The sequence below is a fragment of the Microcebus murinus genome, chromosome 18, assembly GCF_040939455.1.
Source record: "Microcebus murinus isolate Inina chromosome 18, M.murinus_Inina_mat1.0, whole genome shotgun sequence".
NCBI lineage: Eukaryota > Metazoa > Chordata > Mammalia > Primates > Cheirogaleidae > Microcebus > Microcebus murinus.
Genome location: NC_134121.1, coordinates 50,599,041 through 50,621,731, shown reverse-complemented (window position 1 = coordinate 50,621,731; position 22,691 = coordinate 50,599,041). Strand labels below are relative to the sequence as shown.

The window sequence follows — 22,691 nt, the reverse complement described above, 5'->3', positions numbered from 1 at the left end:
ATTTGGCCCATGCAGTGACACAGGCCCCGAGCTCAGAAGAGCCTCGCATGTTTGGTTTAGTGCTCTGCTAGTGCCATCTTGAAACTCTTAATGGTTTCTTAATAAGGGGCCCCACATTTTCCTTTTGCACTGAGATCTGCAGAGTGTGTAGCTGCTTCTGACCAGAGGCCCTCCCGGGCCACATCGTGGGTGTCTGTCAGTGCCCCAGAAGCAGAGAGCATGCACACAGCATGTGCTCGGTGCCCCTGCAGGGGCGCAGGTCACAGCCCTGAGCAGAAACCATGCCACATTTGTTTTAGTTATAAAAATCTCAGCCGAAAGTAGCCCACATTTATGGATCACTGATGAGGGAAAATGGGACATTTTGTGGGTGTCATGCAACAGGTGTCCCGAAGAAGTGGGTTGTGCACCGTCGGGCAGGGGAGATGTAGGGGGTGGCCCTGGGGCTGGCCTTGCACCATGGCTCTCAGCTGGGTACACATCCCCCTGCTAACACAGGTGGCATCTGCAGCCTGCGCTCCCGGTGGGCACTCCCCAGCCACCTGCCCGTGGAAATCGCCATAACAGGCTGCCTCTCCCCTGTTCTGAGTCGCCCGCAGCCAGGCTAATTTTACTTCTCACCCACCTGCGTGCTTCCAAAAAATTAAACCTTTTTTATACCAGGCACTTGCAACCAGAAAAGAAGCCTATTTATTTATATTTCAAAACCAAAAAAAAAAAAAGTTAAGTGGAACAGGCACCCTGCCCTCTGTTCTCCCTTACCTGGTCCCAAAGTGGGGCTCCTTTAGACTTGGCTTCTTTCCCTGGGGGCGCCTGGCTCCTGTGTACTGACCCCACCATGCCCACCTCCTATCCGGGGCTGGGCAGAGTGCTGAGGTCGGGTCTCGGGGTGTCAGATGAACAGGTTGGGAGGATTTGTGGGAGGCGGTTGAGGGGAAGGGTCTACTTGGTTTAGTTGCTCTACCTCACTGGGAGGGGGTTCTGGTGAGAAGGGGCATCCTGCCGACCGCACAGTCGTCTTTGATCCATGACATAGTTTAAGTTTAAGCCAAATACCATCGCTCTCTGAATCCTCCCCATGTCAGCCAGAGTGACTGACTCCTCCATGAGAAAGGATTAAATGCCTCCTCCATGAAAAGGATTAATCAGAAGATTAAGCATAGGGCTGCCCCCTGCTCTGCCTTTTTTATGCTAAGCTCAAGGTTACCTGAGCCAAAGGGGTCCATTAAGGAATTCCCTGTGACCCCTTCCTTCTGCATGCCATCCAGCCAGAGTGACAGGTAATTTCACAGATCCCTCTGGATTAAAGACACACTGAAGGGAAAAGTTTGCAGGGTGTCCTGAGCTCAGCCTTTCCTCCTGGAAGATTCTTGAAGCCCCTCCCAAGAGAGCTGCTATGCCTTAAATGATACCTCCAAGCAGCTTTCATCGGGCACATAACTGGGTACAACACAAAATACCAGGCACTTTCCATACTCAACAGAAACCCCATTTTACAGGTTAGAAAACTGTGATTTTAAAAAGGTAAGTCACTTGCCTCTAGACCCCAGCTAGGAAGCAGTAGAACTAGAATTCTGGTCGGAATCTGCCTGACTTTGAAGCCATGTGCTCCAGGGGGCCACCATGCCACCTCCTCTCAGCCTGGGGACTGTAAACCCAGTAAAAGAGGACAAGGGAAAGGTGCAGTGGAAGCTAGGGCCCCATCCCTGCCACCCTGCAGGCGGCAGGCCCCCACAGAGCAGCTCCTGGCCAGGTCAGGGGCCCAGTGTGAATTCCTGGGGACGTGCTCTCTGCCCGACGTCCCCTTCACCCCAAGCGCGAGTGCCGTTACTCTCTACCCCCTACCCCCACCTTCTGAACACAAAGCCATCCGTAACCTAACTTGATCATAATTGGGTTTTTTAGCACATAATTACAAGATTAATGGATTAATCATAATTTATTTGCAAATCATTAAAAGCATTACTCAAAAACATTTTCCCCAAAGATTGTCTGGGTTGCCCATGGCAAGATAATTAGAGAGACAGATGAAAAAAGGAAAAAAAAAATGAAAAACACACAACCATCAGTCTCATTAAAGATAATCAAATAAACCCACCAGTTAATTGAGCTAGCTCTGCTGTCTGCGGTGTGCCGAGAAACCAGGTCTGTTTCTTGGTGCTGAATTGGGTCTTCAGGCGCCATGTGAATGAATTACTCTGCCCAGATGTTTTCCCATCCTTCTTTCTTTCTGGAATAGCCTCCGTTTGACGGTGAAGATGAAGATGAGCTGTTTCAGTCCATAATGGAGCACAACGTCTCCTACCCGAAATCCTTGTCCAAGGAGGCCGTTTCCATCTGCAAAGGAGTAAGTAGATTCGGATCGAGAGGTTGAGCAGGAAAATTCCTTCCCCACGCTTGCAAGAGAGGTGGAGGAAATGCCACAGACTCCTGTCACTGCTTGTCAGCGGTGGAGGGCCGGGGCGTGGCGTCAGGCGGGGGCACGGTGGGAAAAGTGAAGACCTCGGAGCGGGGGATGTGTGGAAATTCCAGTGCCTTCCGGGACTCTGGCCCAGACACCTAATCGTAGTGCGTTTGTTTCCAACCCTTTTCATAAAGTCGCAGTGGAGATCATCACAAGTCATCGCAGGCCCTTGGAAAAACGTTAGTTCTCGGTCTCATGCTTCACTTGCCCTAAATTAGTTCTTTGTTAAGTTTTTCTTCTTCTGGGATATAACATACGTACAGAAATGGGCACAAATCATCAGTGTGCAGATAAATGAATTTCCACAAAATGAATGGGCCCGTGTAATTGCACCCAGGTCAGGAAACAGACCGTTTGCAGCGCCCGAGAAGCCCCCTCCTGTCCTGTCTGCTGTCACTGCCCCAGCCCAAGACAGCCAGGCCCCTGAACCCTAACCGCATGGACTAGTCTTGCCCGTTCTGAACTTTGCACAAATGGACTCTCACAGCGTGTGCTCCTCGACCCGGGTTCTCTCACTCAACACTGTGACTGTAGGTTTTATCTACGTGGCGATCTGAGGATATATTCTTCCTTTCATTGCTATGTAGTATTCCACTGTGTGGACATATTTAATACATAGGTTCTTTATTCTGCTAGTGGATGTTTGGGTTGTTTCCACTTTGGTTTGAAGCTGTTATAAATAGAACTGCTGTGAACCTTCTGGGTCATGTGTCTTGGCGCACACACGAACACGTTTTTGTCAAGGAAATGCCTAGGAATGGAATGACTGGTTGTAACTCGGCTGGTTTTTACTGGTCAAGTTGTAGGTCACAAAATTATTTTCAGACTTAGCCAAATGGAGTGTAACACACTCTTAACATTTTCCGGTGAGTCTGGCCGTTTGGGAAGCATTTATCACGTGCCTTCCAAGGGCAAGCGCTTGGAAGAGATGCTAAGGTCGGGAAGAACTGGCTTCTGCCTGCAGGGAGCTCGTGGTCAGTGCTTGCCACTCCGGCCTGCAGTGGGCACGCTGAAATTAACTAGTCACCTTCCTTATCACAGCATTTATTTTTCCAATCCAGGAGTCTTTGACTGATAGTATTTTGGCCCAGGCCATTAGGCACACGATGCTTGTTACAGCACCCCTATGTGACACCAGACTGTGATACTTTCAGGACACACCATTTTTAGTGACTGCCTGCCTTTTTACCCGTTAAACATATAGAATGGCAGCTCTGAAACAGACAATGCGGAAAGATGCCAGTTTAAATTCTCCTTTTTCCATTTGGCCATGGGTTCAGATTGCTTCCCTTGTTTCTTTATCTAGAAAGTCACTATAGAAAGGCCTGTGCTTGTCAGCGTCCCATTTGTGAGTTGGCTTCGCTCTTCAAGCCACTGAGTTTCTTGATAAGCTTCCCGGGATGCCATCCAGGTGTCCCCGGAGTCAGGGCCGTAGGCAGAGCCGGGCAAGGGAGAGGCGCTGTCGCCGGGAATCCATTGTCACTCAGTGTTCCCTTTTCCTCCCTCTGCTTTCCAGCTGATGACCAAACACCCAGCCAAGCGGCTGGGCTGCGGGCCCGAGGGGGAGAGGGACGTGAGAGAGCACGCCTTCTTCCGGAGGATCGACTGGGAAAAACTGGAGAACAGGGAGATCCAGCCCCCATTCAAGCCCAAAGTGGTGAGTCCAGAAAAGCAGCCTGTTTCTGAGCCCTACCTCCCCAAACTTTAGAAGTCTCCTGCCCCCCCCCAACCCCTGCTGTTTCTTGGGGAGAAGAGGCCAGAGACCCCTGGCCTTGCAGGGGGAGGAAAATGGCCAAGTCCCAGCCTTGTCCTCAGTCCTGTGGGCTGAGCAGCCAGGATTCCTGCTGACTCTGGGGGCGAGGACAGGGGAGGGAGGGAGGAGGAACCTGTGCACACCTGGCCCTCCAGTAGGGCAGCACAGAACATCCCCCAAATAATTAGAGAGCGAGGACAGGTCTGCTTTGGGGACCGGACTTCGCAGACTCACATACGCCGCAGACCTGTATTCCTAGCCCTGAGTCCTTGGCTGGACTCACCTTCGTGTCTGTCTCCAGCTTGCCTGGATCTGCCGGGCACCGATGGCAGCCCCGAGGCACAACTCGGTCTTGGCCAGCTCGTAGGCAGAGCCTGGGTGCGGCCTCACCTCGGCCACTGGCCCCTGCTGCAAGGAGAGAGTCACTCACCAGTTCTGATGTTGCCACCTTTATTTATACTTCCTGTGCGATTCCCATTTTCTTTCCCATTTATTTAATGAACACTATGTGCCAGGCCCTGTTCTCTGGGCTTTACGAATATTAATTCATTTAATCCTCCCAATAGCCCTGTGAGATGGGTGCTCTTGTCTTCCATTTGCAGTGGAGAAAACTGAGGCACAGAGAGGCTGGGTCACTTGCCGGAGGACCCACAGCTAATAGGGGGCAGAACCAGGACGGAGTCCGTGTCCTTACCACTGCACCATTGCTCTGTCTCGGTGACTGTCCTGACTCTGGTTCTGTCGATTGCAGCAGTGCATGCCTCGCTCAGTGCGTGTGTCTCTAGAGGTAGACTGAGAGTGTCTACGACATCAGCCTCCTCACTCTCACCACCTGCCACTTTGCAGTGCCCCCAAGGGGGTCCCATCTCTAAGGGCCGGGCGGATGGTGCCTTCCAGCCCTGCCACCGTCGTGGCCAGCACTGGGCAGCCACCCGTAGTCCCCCTCCTCCGAGACTGCAGAGGTTGCTGCTTTCGTCCACAGTCGGTTTCAGAAGTGTCCGCCGTGTCGGTTCGGCTCAAATATGTCTCCTTGGACAAATGTCCCGTGAGCAGGCGGAGGGGACCCCTCGGGGTGGCAGAGCTGCTGACTGGGTGACACCCAGTGCTATTCTTAGAGCAGCAGCTTCCTCATCCCGTGTGCCTCTGTGTTCTCCACCCCAGAAATAAAACTGCGGTTGGTGAGCCCACTTGATTTTATTTTTCTAAGATATTTTTAGCAGTTACATTAATCAGGTCAGTCGACTTTCTCCTGAATCATCGTTTCAAATAGGCCCCTTAGGTGTCTGCCACCCCCACCTTCTCTGCAGCCAGCCCTGCACACCGATTTCGGGGGCTTCTCATGGGCTCCTGCCCCTCAATGCACAAAACCTGGTTTTTAAGGTTTGGGGGTGCTGGCCAGAGTGATAAACGATGCTGCTGGTGGTCTCAGTAGAAAATCCTGTTAGGGAGTTTCTCTTTTCCCTTTTGCCTTTTATATTGTCTTCTTAAATGAAAATATGAAGGGTATGAAGTAACACCTTAAACACAGTTTAGTTCCTTTACAGGAACAATATAGAGTTGCACACTGACCCCGCTTTTAAAGGTTGAGCAAAATGCAGAAAGAGCTGAGTTGCAACAAAGCTCACTGTAAAACCATCTTTTTCTGTTTATTCCCACCTTATTTCAGAAGGTAGTGTTTATTTGCATGCCTTCCCATTTTTTGTGGCTTTGTGGCCCTGAACCTGGGGAAGACAAGAGGGTGCTTTGGCAGCCAAGACCGTAGGTGGTTCCCCGTGAGCCGTGTAAACCACTGGGAGCAAAGTTGTGCCCACAGCCGGCGCTGCAGTAGGAGCAGTGTTTGCTTATTTTTTATTCGTAGAGTACTGCTCTTTGCCTGCTTTTTTAAAAAAAAAAAAACAAAACTGAGTGCTGGTTAAAATAAAAAAGAAAGAATAAATTGCCTCAGGCTGTGAAGAAACAGACCCTGAACTCTCACAAACAGAAGCAGAAATCACAGACCAAGTCCCTAAAACTGACGGTTCCGTGTGAAAGGCTGTGCTTGGCAAGAGCTCAGGCCGGAGGAGGGGAGAGGCCACGTCTGCAGAGGTCAGAAGCCAGAGGGTCAAGGGCGAAGAAATAAATGGGGCAAGTTCTGGTCCCCGGGAGGGCAGCAAAGAGCAGCTTGAGCTCTGTTTCCCCACCCCAGTCCCCACGCCTGCCACACCCAGGCAGGCGTGTCTGAGACCAGAGCATCAGAAACACCACGCCAGGGACAGTCCGAGCAGTGGAAGAGGACGTTTAGCACAAAAGACAGCAACCAAAGTCAAGGCTGCGGAGCGCTCCGTGGCTGACGCGAGCAGCAGGGGAACTGGCTGCGTGTAAGAGCTTCCCTGTGACGTGTCCCCCTGCCTCGGTGAGAAGTGCACCGTGATTTCCTGAGCTGGAACTAGCTGAAAAGTCAAAGAGCTTGCAGATGAGATACAGGGCTGAACGTTCCCTGACAGGCACTTCTGTTATTTCAAGGAGAGGTGCAGCGCGGCAAGCCCGGCCGGCGCTGCTCAAGGAAACAGAACGACCAGGGAAACACATGGCCACCGGATACTGTCACTGACGTCGTGCACTGAGCCCATTTCTGAGAGGGTCTCCCCCCGGAGCAGTTCCATTAGCCCCAGCTGACCACCCTGGTCTGTCGTGGTGAAGTTTGCCTGGTCCATGTTTTAGCAAGTGCTGGGCAATCAACTTCCCTGAGACTGAGAGGACTGAGGACTGGCAGCTGCTCTCACGTGCAGAACCACTGCTGGCCCCTCGCGCGTCACTGCGAGATACTGACACCAGCAGCAGCACTGCAAGTGCTCACGATTATTTGCTGGACGCTTCTGCAGACCAGGTTTGCACTTGTCGGATCAAGGATCTATCATCTTTGGTTTGCTTTATTTTTTTTTAATGGTTTTGAACCTCCAATGAAAGATTATTCCAGAATCACTGACTTCCCTAAGGAAGACAGAGATAATCTATCTCTGGACAGCCACAGAGCTTATCCAGAGGAATCGGCGTCCCCATAGCGTGCTACCTGTTTTTCACCTTCCTGACTGGCAGCGTGATACCACTCAAGTTAAAAGTACCAAGCAAAACGTGAGATTCCCCCCGCAGAAGACATTTCACAGTGCCGTGATCCGTCAGGAGGCCCTGCACAGGACTCTCCATCTCACGGTGACGTTAAAGGAGAAAGGAGAGTGACCGGCGTCGGGTGTTGGGAACTGTGGCCATGTCCCCCGACAGTGACAAGTCTGGAGGCTGGGAGGTGAGGGAAGAGCCTGCCCTGTAGCAGCCAACGGTGGGAGAGTCTAGTCCTAGATGGAGCCATATCCGTCCCCAGAAGGCCACCAGGTGCCACTGGGAAAATGAAGATGATTTTCGGGGAGACAGAACGACCACTTGGCAGGGTAGAGACTCTCTCGTGCTGGTTTATTTTGCAAAACAAAAGCACAGACAACTGCAGACAGCCGTGCCACGCTGTCCTGGAGACGAGACGGCCACGTAACCATCTCTTCCTCCTTGAGAGAAACGCGCAGAGCAAGCTGGTTTTGGGGACCGCGTCAGTGAAACACAGCACAGGGGACCCTCGGCGTTTGCCTGGTGTCCTCAGCAACAATCCCCGTCATCAGAAAGAGGCCCGCTTTTAGTATTCAGAAGGTTCCATGTAAGAAGATAGCTTTTATTTAAGTTTAAGAAAGATGTCGCCTCTGAGAAAGTTAATCTTCAAGTCACTGAGGGAGAGCCGGCGTCCACCCTGCCTCCCGTGGGGTCCCATGGAGGAGGGTTGGTGCCACCAGCCCGCGTGGCCCCGGCCACCAGAGAGCTCACCAAGGGAAGGAAAGCGCGTTCTTTCTGCTTTGCCCGAGACGCAAAAGCCCCGACGTTCTGATCCAGCGTCACTTTGAATTTTGTAGGCTTTTATTCGGATTTATAATTCATGTGAATAAAAAATGGCCAAGAATAGCCTTCAAATTTCCACTCATCCTGCCCGTGATGAGAAGCAGTTTATGCAAATACCGGGAGTATAAAGTTAATTGATTTTTCTCTTTTTAAATGTCTGTCCATTGACGCCAAGGAGCCAGAAACATTCACTGTACTCAATTGGTTATATTAGAGAAATGAATCTAGAAAGTTAACAAAGGAGAGGTATATTTCAGAGTGGACAGGTAGGCAGAGCGCTTTGGAAATAGGCCTTTCACAGGTGGCCTTTCTTAGGAATTCGACTGTCGTTATCTTATCAAAAAGAGAGAGAGAAAAAAATAGAATAAGTTTCATCGGAACATTGGCATCCTTGCAGCAAGAGCCAAAGAGAATAAGAACAGCTGAGGGCAGGTGTAGGCGTCACTGTGGTGAGAACACACAGTCGGGGGACTCCCTCCCAGTCCCCGAGAAGTCCTGTCTCTCGCGGTGCTGTTAGCATGTTTGGAGACCTTGACGGTGGTTTAATTATCGAGGTTGGTGCAGTGATCCTTTTCATTTTTAAAACACTTAATCTTGAAATAATTTCTAATATCAGATTTGCAGAGGAGTCAGGAAGGTAACCTAAAGAATGCCTGCATTCCCTTCGCCCAGATTCCCTAGCATTTTATAGCACGTTTGCTTTGTCGTTGTGTCTGGCATGTGGGTGCAGACACACACGCGTAGACATGTTTTTTTCTGAATCGTTTGTAAGTTGCAGATGTGATACCTCTTTCCACCTAAATAATTCCATGTGTATTTCCCAAAAGGAAGGACATCATCACAGCACCGTGTTCTTTTCCTAGTCTCTCTGGAAAGTTATTTATGCAGAGCAGCAGTTCTGTGTGCAGGTAAAAGGAGGGGCCCTGGCTCGGTCAGTCTGATTGATACGCTGCCGCGGGCAGCCCAGCCATGTCTAATCAGTTCTCTCTCCCGGGTGGCAGGTAGCTTCGTTCCCTGGGCCTTGCCGTTGAGTCAGTGGCAGCGCTGCTAACTAAAATTGAGATTCTCAAGACTTGGGGAGTTTGCCGACACAAACACTCACCAGACTTTGGAGGCTAGAATAAGTCACATCAGGATATATTTATGTTTGATTTAAGCCTTTAAGTCAGTCTAAGGCAGCATCTTTTAGTTTGTTAATGAGAGGCAAGCAGTTTTTCCTACCTATTCTTTGATAATCACCCTCCCAAATACTTTCCTGCGGAGAAGAGAAATGGAAAGAAATGAGACCTTTGAACTCATAATCAGTATAAATAATCAGCACTACCGCAGGCCTCAGGGAGCGTCAGTGGTGGGTGGCAGCGTAAAGACAGACCCTGGGCTGGGGTGGCTCACGCCTGTAATCCTAGCACTCTGGGAGGCTGAGGCAGGAGGATTGCTCAAGGTCAGGAGTTAGAAACCAGCCTGAGCAAGAGCGAGACCCCGTCTCTACTAAAAATAGCAAGAAATTAATTGGCTAACTAAAAATATATAGAAAAAAATTAGCCGGGCGTGGTGGCACATGCCTGTAGTCCCAGCTGCTTGGGAGACTGAGGCAGAAGGATCGCCTGAGCCCAGGAGTTTGAGGTTGCTGTGAGCGAGGCTGACACCACGGCACTCTAGCCCAGGCAACAGAGTGTGAGACTCTGTCTCAGAAAAAAAAAGACAGACCCTGTGCGCATGAAGTTGTGTGACTTGACATGTTCCCATAGTTGGCAGCAAAGGTCCCCAGCAATGATGGTCATTCCAACTTCTCTTGGGAAAGGATTTAAGAATCCTCTAAATCTTGGCATTAACAAAAAAAGAAAAGGTCTGGCGCAATGGCTCACGCCTGTAATCCCAGCACTCTGGGAGGCCAAGACAGGTGGATTGCTTGAAGTCAGGAGTTGGAAACAAAAAAAGACCCCATGGAGTGCATGTTTTTATTCCATAGACTGCAGCCCATGATGCACCAGAACCTTTGCCCTCGTGCCCATGTCTCTCTCACCTGCAAGAATCGGCTCATTTAATGTGTGGCTCATAGCCTGTATCTGTTAACAAGTTTATTGGCAGAATAAGCTTCCTTCAGAACAAAATTTTCCCTTTCTGAGGTAATGCGCTAAGGCAGTAGGTTAGATGAGTAGTGTCTAATTTTGTCAGAGCAACCAAAGACTACATGATGTTGGCAGGAGGTGGAGGAGAGCCCAGTCTCTTCTTTAAAGGCTATTGTTAAAATACTGTCATTATACGGTGAGATAAACAGTTAAGTGGCAGATATGGGTATAGAATAAAAAGGTATCTCCCTAACTACTGCCCCCACTATCCGTTATCTTTTCTGTACCTTCTGGAAGGTTGCGTGCGTGCATAAACATACACGCCGTGTTTTGCACCTTGCATCTTTCAGAATGCGATATATTCCAGAGGTTTCTTTCCACATTGGCTCCCGTGGGTTTATGGCACCCTTTATGCGACCAATTCCCAATTTCTGAGTTCCAAGGCCAGGAGCTGACTGTTCTCCAAATGCTGTCCTTTGTCCGTTCTTATTCTCCAGACCATCCGTACCAAAATGCACTGGCTTCAGTGGGCATCCAGGTCTTCGGTGAGCACATTTCCAGAAGCTTGGGTGCTAAATGAGCAAACTAACCTCACTTTTTAAGCCTTAACCGTGTGCTCCTGCTTGTGTTGGTCATGCACGGAAGACCGTCCCCGGGCATGCTGGTCTTCATAGAAAGGGCAGACCCAGATCCATGGCCAGACCCACTTCCTGGATGGTTCCACAGCGTGGACCTTACCTCCCGGGAAGCCCGAGCAAAACGCAGCAGCCCGTTTCTGCTGTGGGTTATCTGACTTCAGTGAAGACCGTGCGCAGCCGCGAGGCGGGGAGCTGTGCGCAGACGGCGGTGACGTGCTCGCAGATGCCCTCGCTGGCCCCCGGCGCGGGGATTTGGAGTACGAGGAAGGGCTCCCCAACACTAAGCACGTCCCGCTGCTGCATTTGGCAGTCGTGGGGGAGACCCCTACCTGTGTGTTTCCTTTCTCCGCAGTCTCGCAACATGCCTTTCCTCTTTATTTGCTCTGCATTCTTCCTCCTCTTCTGGGTTTTGTTTGGTTTTGCTTTTTAACGGCAGTGTTTTTGAGCTACTCATATTCCCGCACTCGTAATTCCCATAAGCTGTGAGCGTGGGCCGCATGACCGAGACCCCGAGCTTCGGGGCAGGGTGGGGCCCAACACGTGCATTGCTCCCGCTCGGTGGCCTCTCAGGTAAGAGTCGCAGTGCAAAGCCCGGTCTCCCCACATGCCGGCCCAGGGGCAGGGGCCGTGAGGGGACCGTGTGACACTTGGGGCGGGATGGGGACGCCTCGCAATGCCAGGTTCTCCCTGTGGTGAGCACGTCACTCTGTGCTCTGTAACGTCTTTACCATGCCTGATTTCTCCTGGGTTCGTTTTATTCGTTGATAATTTGACCAAATGGATTAGGATGTGAAAAATGACAAAGGAGTCGATCCTGAATCCAGAGATAAGAAAGGGGAGGTGGATTGCTGATAGTTCGCTCGTCCCTCAAACGTCAGTCGCGTGCCTCTGACGTGCGGCACTTGCTACGCGGCTGTCCCTGGTGTCTATGTCCTGCCGCCTCACTTCGGAAGGGTCTCCCCTTCCAGTTCCCTTCCTCCTACGACAGCCTGGGAAGCTGGTGGTCACGTCCCCGTCCCACCTTCCCAGAGAGCTGCGGTGTGTTGCCCGAAGCCCTGGCCGGCTGACCTCTGGCCCTTCACGCCACTGTGCCCACTTCCCTGTGGGTGTCCACGCTGCCCAGGGACCAGAGGCGTCATCTGGTCTCAGGGAGAGGCAGACTCGCTGTCCAGTCGGGTCGGGGCCACCGCTGCCCCTCTGTCTCTGTCCCACATGATGTGGCACATCATGTCCCAGAGGGCAGAAGCCACAGTTGACAGAAGCTGTGGGCGGCCTTTGGGGGTGAAGGTGGCCGCACCCAGCCCGGGGTTTTGCTCACAAGGTGTAGCCGGGTGGCCCAGAGCTCTGAGGCCATGGACAGCCCAGGCCTGCCTGCCGTCACTGGCTGCTGCAGCCGCTGCCCGCCAGCGGCCACCGTGACAGCCTTCCCGCCGCCTCCCTGAGGAGCGCTGGGAGGACGTCTGCCGTCGGGCCAAGCGTCACTTTTCACCCGATGGCGTGCTCATTCACGCGTTCACAGGCACCGGGTACCCCTGAACCCCCCGGTCCCCGTGCCGCCACTCGTTCCCTGCTCAGATCTGAGCTGACACCCCAGCTTGCTGCCCGCCAAGGCCACGGTCACGAGTGAGGCCAGGTCGCAGGTGGCAGGAAGAATCTCCGCGTTAGGGGTACGACACCTTCCTGAATCTATCATCTGCGCTTTCCGAGAGGGCCCGGAGAGCTCTGGGTTCTGTTGCCTTTTTCAGGAGGAGGTAGTGGTCGTGGTGATGAAGACGGTCGCAGCTGTCCACATAAACGTCTTGAAAAACACGGGGTTCAAGGTCTTCTCCCATTTGACTTAAAGGAAACTGTTTCTGGGCCTAATTTTGCTACAAGCTATGGAGGGCTCATTGTTAAAGCACCGGGAGACCCTGTCGCTCGCTCAGGCATGCGCTCGTGAGATCAGGGAAAATTCCCAAGAGATTTGGAAGAGGGAGCAAGCAGGCCTTTCCGGCGGTGACAGGTGCACGTCACCACCACGCAGTGCGATCGCGGAGCAGCCCCTGGGCCAAGCTGCCCTAGCCCTGCGGTCACCACGCAGTCGTAGCCTACGGCCTGAACCAGCGAGGCGTTTCTGTCCCACTTGGCTACATAAGAAGTGGAAGCTCTTGGGAGCGACCCTTCCCTGGAACCCCCCAGCCTCACGTTTGATGTCCCCGAGCCTCCCGCCCTGGGCTTCCCAGGCGTATGTTTCTGCGTTTCCCTTTTTAGATCTTGGGAACTTTTCCTTTAGTTTGCTTTTTTTATTTTTCTTTGGCAGTAAAGCCCTGGCTTCTGGAAACTTCCAGAGGAAGGTGATTTGTGAATGCCATAAAAGACGGCACTAAAAGGAAGGTGAGACCTGTGTGCTCCTTTCCTGGAACGCACTGATAAATCTCGAGCTGGACAGGGACGTCCCTTCGCCTTGGCTGGCTTTGCTCTGCCTTGCGGGGACTCGTATCTTTTCATTGTGTTTTTTCCAGAAGTTCCTTCTTTCTCATCTTCGCACAGAGAGAGTATCAAGAGAAGTACCAGTGATCTCTTGCTAAGGCAGCATGCGTCCCAGCCTCTGGGAGCCCCGACTGTAGGCTCACTTGAATTTCCAGGCAAAGGATGTGGATTAATCAGGTCCCAAAAGGGCGTCTTCCCTGAAGCCAGCTCCACCTACCTGTAACGCGCTCGTGATGGTTTCGCCTCGGGTTTCTGCAGCGTCCCCATTCTCTGCCCTTGTGGACGGCCTCCCCTGCCTGATTTCCCTGGTTGGCCCCCACATTTGCCCTCCCACTGACCGGGGGACCTGCTCGGCCTCTCGTACGGTCTTGGTGTATGTACCCGGGGCTTCTCAGCCGCGGCTCGGCTGGCAACGGGAGCCAATGACCCTTCGTCGTATGAGCGTGGGAGGGAGGAGGGGCTGCTCTGCGCTTCGCGGCGTCCCTGCCCTGCCCTGCCCAGGTCATGGCAACCAAACTGGGCTCCCCAGGGGCAGGGCCATCTCTGGCCGAGGACAGCTGGTATATCCAAAGGAAGGCGATTTCTTTAGCTGTTATCCTCACAGCGCTATCTGAATGTGGTACCCCAGGGCAGCAAGTTTCTGTTTGCGTGCTGAACTGATGAATCAAGTACACGCTCGTGACTAATCCCTAGGAAGGATGAGCGTGCCCAAACTTAGTTTTCAAAGAGCCTTTGCCAGCGTTTGGGCGTGGCTTGTGCGTGGGGCGGTGTGAGTGGCAGCCTCTGCTTTCAAGCGTGGCGGCGTGGGGCAGGAGGGGGGGCTTTGCTGTCCCTCCCGCGGGCGGCAGGGCCCCGTGAGCTCGAGGCCTCCCGTCTGGGCGGCTCCGCAGAGCCACCTGAAGGGCCTCTCGTCTCCCACCCACATACCCAGCAGTCGCTGTGGGGTGGGGGGGTCTCCCCTGGGTGAGAGTGGGAGGTTCCTTTTTAAAATGAAAATAAGCCCAGAAAGGAAAGCTGCTTGTTACAAAGACCCCTCTTTGAGTTCATGACATGCTCTCCTCCTCAGTGGGTACTTAGGAACGGGTTTTATTTGTTGAAGAGAAGGTGGGAAAAGTCTAATGCAACTAGACGCTCAGGCAAAGCTTCTAGGAGATACGGAAAGGATAGAAAACGGGGGTGAGGACGCAGGGCCCGGGGCTCACCTGCCTGCACCACCCGCGGCAGCACGGCCGGGCGCGTGCAGAACGCCGCGTCTCACCTCCGTAGCAGCCCTGGCAGGGAGCCGTGGGCTTCTCCCAGCTCTTCAGAGGAGGAAATTGGGCGCACCACACTTCACAGTTTACCTAGAGCCATTCTCTGTGAAAGGTGCAAGGATGCCTGGTTAGGTGAAAAGTTCTGCTAACTCGGAATTAATCCACGTTGCCCCCATGGCACCACCGGCCTGGGAAAGGGCGACGATGTTGGCAATCATCCTTCTTGTCCCCATGAAACGCGCAGCTCGCCCCGTTTCAGAGTCACCCTGGGATCCCGGGACTTCAACATGAAGCTTCCTGGGTGGCTGGGAAAGTGGGGAGGACGCCCCTTTCCCCTGCTCGGAACCGGGCTCTAAGCAGCGCTGCTTAGGCGGCCGCGTGTCGCAGAGACCCTAATGGGGCGGCTCTGTGTCCGCACAGGCCACCGGTGCAGAGCTCCTCCAGCCTGAGACCACCCGTAAATATCCCCAGGGCACCCTGCCTGCCACTCAGCGGGCTCTAGCCAGCTGTGCAGAACCCCAGCCGGGCCCCGACACGAGTCTCCCGACCTTGCCCCTGCCACACCTGCCACATGTGGCTTGAAGCTTAGTTTAGGTGCTGGCGTTTCTAGCACTCACCAGTTGGAAGGCGAAGATCACCCAGCTTTTACTTGATCACAGATATCGTTGCAAAGAACCAGACATGGGCGACGATCTCGCCCTCTCCGTGCAGGGGTAACTAACCGCCACCATCCCGGCCGCCATAGGGCCTTGTCACGGTGCAGCCGGGACTGGCGGCATTTGTGCTCGCAGCTCCGCTTGCTCTGGGAAGTGAAGTGAAATGAAAGAGGCTGTCTCCCTGTTGCTACCTTACCGCCGCCGTTCCGGGGCCATTTGAAGATGTACAACGAGTGACTCGCCAGTTTTTGTTTGCTGTGCCTGGCTTCTGAAACCAGTCGGCCTTGAAATCTGCCCGCCTAACCTGCCCCGATGCCCGCCCTGCGCGCTCCTCCCCCAAGGGGGCTCCCGGGGAGCCGCCCCCTGTGCTCTGTGGTACTTACTGACCCTTCCTTGTCTCTTTCCTCCACAGTGTGGCAAAGGAGCGGAAAACTTCGACAAGTTCTTCACGCGAGGACAGCCCGTCCTAACGCCGCCGGATCAGCTGGTCATCGCTAACATAGACCAGTCTGACTTTGAAGGGTTTTCGTACGTCAACCCCCAGTTTGTGCACCCCATCCTACAGAGCGCAGTATGAAACTCACCGGCGAGAGAAAGCGCCCCCCACCCCCAGCCCCCGGCCCCCCAGCAGCGGGAAGTGATCCTTAAGCCTAAAATTTTAAGGCCATGGCCTTGTGTCTTGTTGCACTTGGAGGCCTGAAAATTATAGGGTTATTAGTCCAAATGTGATCAACTGTTCAGGGTCTCTCTATCACAACCAGGAACATTATTTTAGTGGAAGATGACATAATGTGCAGTGTCCAGTTTAATTATTTAGAAGTCACATCTGGCTGTAGATTGTAACCCTTCCTAGAAAGCAAACAGACTCTTGCCCCTTTTTTGGTACAATTTGATATATTTTCCATACCCTCCGTCTGTGGATTTTCACCCTCGGGATTCCCCAACCAGAAATGTTAAAATGAACCTGCCCCAGCCCAGCGGGCTGGAAACACCTCCACCCAAGACGTCTTTGGAACGGAAGCCTGGGGCACCTAGGGAGAGAGAGCAAGGGAAGGGACCAGGGGTCAGGGAGGTTTCGAAATACCCTCTGCCTCAATGGAACGGAACTGCCTCAACAGTCCCTAGAATCTAAGAGGCCAGGATGGACGTAATCACTGTCCCCAGACATTGACACATCATAACCCAACCGTGGTCCAGTGGTTAGCAGTTAAAGAAAGAAAGAAAACTTCAGATGAGTGCTGGGTGAATCTGTCCTCTGGTACCTACTTGGCTGATAACTGTCTTGATACTTGCATTCTTTTTAAGAGGCCAAATCGTCTAAGGACTTTGCTAAACGAGCATGTGAAATCATTTCAGATCAAGGGCAAACCATTGTGCGTGTACGTTCCTTTTAATCTCTGGGAGATTGTCCTTCGATCCAGGGTGCCATCAGTAATCATGCCACTATTCACAAGTGTCGTTAGCCAACCCCGCCCCAATATTTTGCTCCCAGTGTTGTCACCCACCCCTGAGAAACTGAAGCGTGCGCTCCCTCCCCTTTTGTACTTATTTATTTAATAGGCTGAGATGTCGTTGATGGAGTGCAATGTACAGTAACTTAATCGGCGTGTTGACTCTAGCATCGGTCCCTACTGGTTGGTTTTCTTCCCTCCTCCAGCCCCTCATATCCACTTAGGGATGAAAAACAATGAGGTTTTGGTTCCCGTTCCCAGTTCTTGTTGAATGACACACCTGGAGCTGTAGAGTCAGGAAACCTGGATGCACAGCGGCTCAAAGACGTTTCATCACTAGAAGGATTTTAATATGTTTTGCAAATGCATCATGCAATGAATTTTGCATGTTTATAATAAACCTTAATAACAAGTGAATCTATATTATTGATATAACCGTATCAAGTATAAAGAGAGTATTACAATAATTTTATAAGACACAATTGTGCTATATTTGTGAAGGTTCTTCTTTCTAGTCTGCTTTTATGATTTAAGTTTTAGCTTAATTCTTTACTGCTGTGCTTTCTCCCCACCCCACCCCCCGCCCCCTCCCTGCACTTGGGCACTGTACCAGATAGATTAATTTTTTAATGTGGATCTAATTTCAGAAATGAATGGCTACTTTACATGATCAATTAGGCTTTTACTATATATGTGTGTGTGTGTGTGTATATATATATATATTTATATATTTGATTCTACCTGCAAACAAAAGTTCTGTTTGTGGGGTTATTTTTGAGATGAGACTCTCTTTTAGCTTCTCAATGCCATCTTCCATTTGGGTTCCTCTGCCACTCTTCCTCTTGGGGACAACGGGAAGCGTCCGACTCCAGTATGCCTAGTATGTGTGTGCACGTGTGGCGTTGTCACAGCGCCCGGGCTGAACTTTGTGTGTCTGCGTGTGTTTGTTTTGCTCTTCCTTTCAGCCGTGTGACCGTTGGTGACCCTGGGGGCGGGAGGGGTGGGAAGACTCCCTTCTTGCTGTGTGTATCTGGACGCACCAGAAGCTTGCTGTCTGCCCGCCCGGGATGCCCCGCCGTTTGCTCCAGCACACACAGACTCCACGAGACCCACCACGTGTCACCCGAGCACAGCCACGCCCTGCAGGTGCCGGCACACGCTTCTCAGAGGCTACGCACTTCCTTCCAGCCGTTGGCCTTCGCAGGCTCGCAAAGAGCCCTTCTTCGGTGAGACAACCCCTCGATGCAAGGCCCTCAGGGGAGCCAGGCTTCTACGACAGAAAGAAAATGAATGCAAGTGGCTATCGGTCCTTGCAGAGAGCTGCTGTATTTCCTCCCGAAAGCATCTCCCTCTGGCTCTGTTCTCATGACATAGAACTCCTGAAGGGTCTCGGAGGTGAGAGGCCTGGCTGTCCTGGACACCCCTGAGTGGAGGAAGAGAGGGAGCAGGGAATGGGCACAAGCAAAAGAAAGCAATTTCTTCTGCCATCTTTTAGGGACCTTGGACACCCAAACTCAGAAGGGGCCCGGCTCTGTCCCTGCAGTCGTATGGGCAGTGCGCGTTCTGGGGGCATGTCCTGACCAGTGCACCTCCTTTGGTCCAATGGGAAGAAGACTGGTTTGTAAAAGAGCCTAAAAGACAAACGGCCAGTCCTCCTGCGGCAGACGGGGAGCAGCAGCAGGACGATCCCAGCTCACCCGGGAGAGGCGGGAACCCCACGAGGGGTGCATGGGCTTAGGGACCATTCATTCCAGCACCCCAAGCCACCTGCTGGCTTTAAGCAAGGCTCAGGCTTTCCTTCAGACAGCAAACCCTCGGTTCCAAATTCCTACTTCTCTTGGAAACATTCACCATCCCCGTCCCAGATGGCTCGTGTTCCTTCAGAATGTGTGGCAAAGTTTCCAAAGACAGCGCCGTAACCATGGGGCCCGGCGTTCAGCCTTAGGGACAGCAGACTGGAGAACAAACCCGGGGAGGGAAAAGCAGTAAAAACGAGGGCGCGAGGACGTGGCCTGCGTTAGGCGTTGCTGAGTGTTGGGTTTAGGTAGAGGCTCGTGCTTTAAGGATCTGAGCAGCCCAAGACAGCCATCGCTGGAAGACTAATGTGGCTAACCATGAACAACTGTCACCCACAGAGTCGACTCAGAAACGCTCACGGGCATTGTGTGAAAAGCCGCAGCAGGGTAACCGCTGCTGTGGGAGCCGCAGCAGCGCATGGGAGGCACAAGGGGGACTCCTTAGAGGGGCAAGTCCTGCCCCCGGGCACTGCCTGTGCCACTGGGGCTGGGAGGTCCAGGCCGCCTGGCAGAATCTAGCACAGTCCCAGGCTCCTCAGGCCCCGGGGTGGGGGGACCACGAAGCCCAGTGGAATCGCTTTGCGTCCTTCTCCCGTGGAAGGTGGCAGCCGTTCTGCGGCAGAACTTCTCTCCAAGGCTGTGGGCCAGCGGGCTGGCAGCCCATCTCTTGGCATCTCGTCTAAAGCCACCAGATGCTGGGCTTGAAAGGAAGTCGCTGGGGTGTGCCGCCAGGAGCAGCGCACAGGCTAACCGGCGAGAACTGGTTCCAAAGGTGGGTGGGAAAGCCCCGGGGCCAAAGGGTCGCTCCCCGAGCTTGGACTTGCCTGTCTGCCCCGTGGCCTGGCGTGGTTGATGCAGAACCGATGCCTGCCTGTTCTCAGGAGACGCGCGAGGCTTTCTTGCCAGGAATTTTGATAGAAAATCAGGAGGTTGAGAGCTCTTTGCAAAGTTGGCCCGAGATGCTTGGTTGAAAGATTGTGGAAGACAGAGATTAACAGCCCAGCAAGAGTTGCCGAGCGTCTCTTGGAGCTGAAGCCCTTAGGCGAGCAAGGGGACTTGCTGCAGAGGGGGGTGTGCAGAGCCTTGAGGGCCCTCGAGGATGTGCCAGGAAGGGGGGAGGCTGCGGTCAGGGAGGACGAGGGAGGAGGAGGAGCAGGGCAGCGCCTGCAGAGGGTCCCTGCGGGAGGAGCGGAGGGAGCGGCTGTCGTTCTCAGTGGCTTCCCGTCAGGGTGCCGGTGCAGATGGGAGTTACCGTCTGCTGGTTCTCGAGAGAGTGTTTTGCCAGGGACACAGTCTGTTCCTCCTCAGACGACACCCCCAAATGCCAGCAGCATCCACACCAGCTGCTAGAAGCCCCTTCCCCTCCCCCTCCAAACAGCGCGCAGTTCCCTGGCGGGGCCATCGAGTTCCTGCCCGCGTTCCTCTGTCGCTTCCCGATGAGGACGATGGCAGCTGACAATGGGTGCAGAAGTCACAAGCACAACTGACACCACAGTTCCCACCTGGTTCCTCCTCGCAGGAGAAATCTGAGTTGTTTTTGCTGGGGTTTGCTTTCTCATTACTGCTGAAGGGGAGGTGAGAGTCTTATGTTTCTAAAAGCCTCCGGAAGGCAACACCATCTGACAGTCATTTTCTCACCTTGGTCTTACGAAGTCACCTATTTGTTGTGTGTTCATATCACACTATGTCCTGTTTTTTTTTGTTTTTTTTTTTTATATATATAACCCGGCAAGGGCAGGAGTGCCTGCTCCCTGCTGAGCACACCAAGCAGTCGTCACGAAAGGCGCCGTGAGCCAGGGGCCCGAGGGGATGTGACCGTGAGGGGTTACAGGGAAAGCAGCAGGTGCGACCGTCATCAGGAAGGAAAGGGACGCTGGGTTATTAGTGGCTGTGCGCCAGTTGGGCAAGGAGTGTTGGGACGTGTTTTTAAAAATCTTTTCCTGGGCTACATTTCATGAAATACACTGGACAGTCATTCCTGCCACCTCCCATTTGGGCTGACGCAGCAAATCTCGGGGATGCTGTCTATTTCTGCTCTGAGAAGGTCCAGAACGTTGGGGAAGGTTCCCCGAGTTATGCATGGATGAAGGCAGTCATCTAGAAATGGTGTCAACCACACGTTGTCAGTGCTGTGATGTCAGGGTCCCTGGGAGGAGGGTTAAAAGTGTGAACGGTTATCATTCCCGGGCCTCTCGTTCGTGTGACCAGGGGTCAGTTAATAACCGTGCAGGTCGCACTCGGCCATCAAAACAGCCTTACAGTGAACCCTACAAGCCCCCAAATCCCAAAGACTTTTTTTTTAACCCTTAAGGAAGTTACTAATTTGTTAATTCCAATAGAACAACCGAACATACTGGGCTATTTGTACTTTTTTATAGAGAACTTTAATAATGCAATTCTTTTTAAAAAAAAAATGAGTTTTTAAAATGAAGCTACTGACAATTTCATAAGATTCCAACCATATAGAGCCTGTGGGAGGACCCGGCCTGGGTCCGCTGGGACGCCCCGACCTGCAATCCCGCTGCAGGGGCTCCCCGAGCCAGCGGGGCGTGGGGTCCACACCGGAAGGACCACAAGTTCAGGTGCAACTTGTCGGCAGACTGATGCTCTGGGTGTTTTTAGCAGACACTGGGGACAACTGCTGAAGGTCTAGAAGCGTTGGAACCATAGGAAAGATGGCTTTATTGTCCCCCGTCCAGATGCAGCCCCAGGGTAGCAGTCCCAGGGGTCTCCGTGACCACCCTTGGGCAGGAAGGAGGAGGGGGACGCTTCCACGGTTCCATTCCCAGGTCTCACACTTGAGATGTGAAGATTCAGAGATGCCCTCTGAGGATTTCGCCCACCGGGCAATTCAGAAAAACTTCAACATCCCGGGAGATCGGAGGCAGCAGCAGGCGTGGCTGTCGGCCTGTCTTCACAGCAGTCACGTACGTGTGTAGACAGAACCCTACTTTTCAGAAAATATAGGTATCAGGCCCACTTTCTAAGAACCTTTTTTTTCTAAAATAAAAGGTGGCTTTGCATTTTCTGATTAAACAACTGTGTCTTTGTCTCTGCTTTTAACTTTAGGAGTATCTATTTCCTGTGATTGTGGATGTTTGTTGCTATTCTTCCCGGAAGAATGTGATCCTTTTCTTGAAAGGTTGGTTTAGTGGAATATTCGAATCATTCATGAAGGCAGTTACTACTTTTGAGTCCAAGGTTTTCTAAAAATTGACCTCACATCCCTTCTATTAGGATATCTCAGAGTATCTTTTATAGACAGAAACATTTGACATCATTGCTGTCGCTCCATGATTTTTTGTGTGTGTGAAGGACATACCGTGTTTAAATCGTGACTTTGAAAACCATCATTTATAGACCCCAAACTTGTATGGAGGAAGAGATGTAGACTGAGGGTTTTCCTTCTGTGTAAGCACCTACTGACAAAATGTAGAGGTCATTCACCTGTCAAACGACGCTGGGTTATAGCGCGGATGAGATGGATGTATAAATTACTGCATTGCTTTTCTCAATTTGTATAACCTCTAATCTTCGTTTGCATGATATGCTTTGTTAGATACATTCATTGTAGTTTGGAAGCCAGCGTGTATGAATAAAGATAACGATCATTCCTTTGTGTGCTTAGCCTCATTTGCATCCCTTTGCGGCATGGCAATTATTTTTTCTCAAGTGTTCGTGGAATAGCGTTTGACTCTGGACACACTCTGCAGAACACGTTCATCTCTCCACCTGGTTTTCAGACGGGGCTCTTCATTTAAAGTCACATTTATTTTTCTCTCAGAATACTTCATGCTTTGAATCATAGCCCCAACGGCGACCAGGATAAAGTCGTGGGAGGTCATTCATTTGTTCATTTTTATGCATCGACCGTTCCTGTGGGCACCTGCTCGCTTGGGGCCGGGCTGGTGCCAGGCGCTGGGGACCCGGTGGCGAGGAGGACTGGCGCGGACCCCCTGCCCGCATGGAGCTTGCATTCTCGCAGCCCCAACCTGCAGGCACACGCAGCAACTGACAAGGACACTGTCCAAGGATGGATGGTCTCCTTCCACTGGAATGAAAGATTCCAGACAGGATTCTACCCAAATCTTGAGAGTTTTTCTCCCAAAATAGATACTTTTCACACATCCTGTTGGCCACATGGTGGATTCAGCTTCAGGGCTGTCCCCACTTCTCAGTCAGAATCCTCATTCTGCATTTATTCATGGTTGAAAATTGTGGGAAATT

The 22,691-nt window shown here is 52.3% G+C and overlaps 1 protein-coding gene and 1 pseudogene across 1 annotated transcript in view; both read left to right on the top strand.

Annotated features, from left to right (window-relative positions):
- PRKCA (protein kinase C alpha) overlaps nucleotides 1-17,085 on the top strand; it is a 387,023-nt gene extending 369,938 nt beyond the window's left edge. The window contains exons 15-17 of the mRNA XM_012747264.3: nucleotides 2,240-2,347; nucleotides 3,981-4,121; nucleotides 15,630-17,085. Coding sequence (XP_012602718.1) covers nucleotides 2,240-2,347; nucleotides 3,981-4,121; nucleotides 15,630-15,794 — 414 coding nt within the window. The 3' untranslated portion in view covers nucleotides 15,795-17,085. The remainder of the gene's footprint in view (nucleotides 1-2,239; nucleotides 2,348-3,980; nucleotides 4,122-15,629) is intronic.
- A 2,478-nt stretch (nucleotides 17,086-19,563) lies between these two features.
- Nucleotides 19,564-22,077, top strand: LOC142861846 (uncharacterized; annotated as a pseudogene).
- Nucleotides 22,078-22,691: the final 614 nt, after the last annotated feature.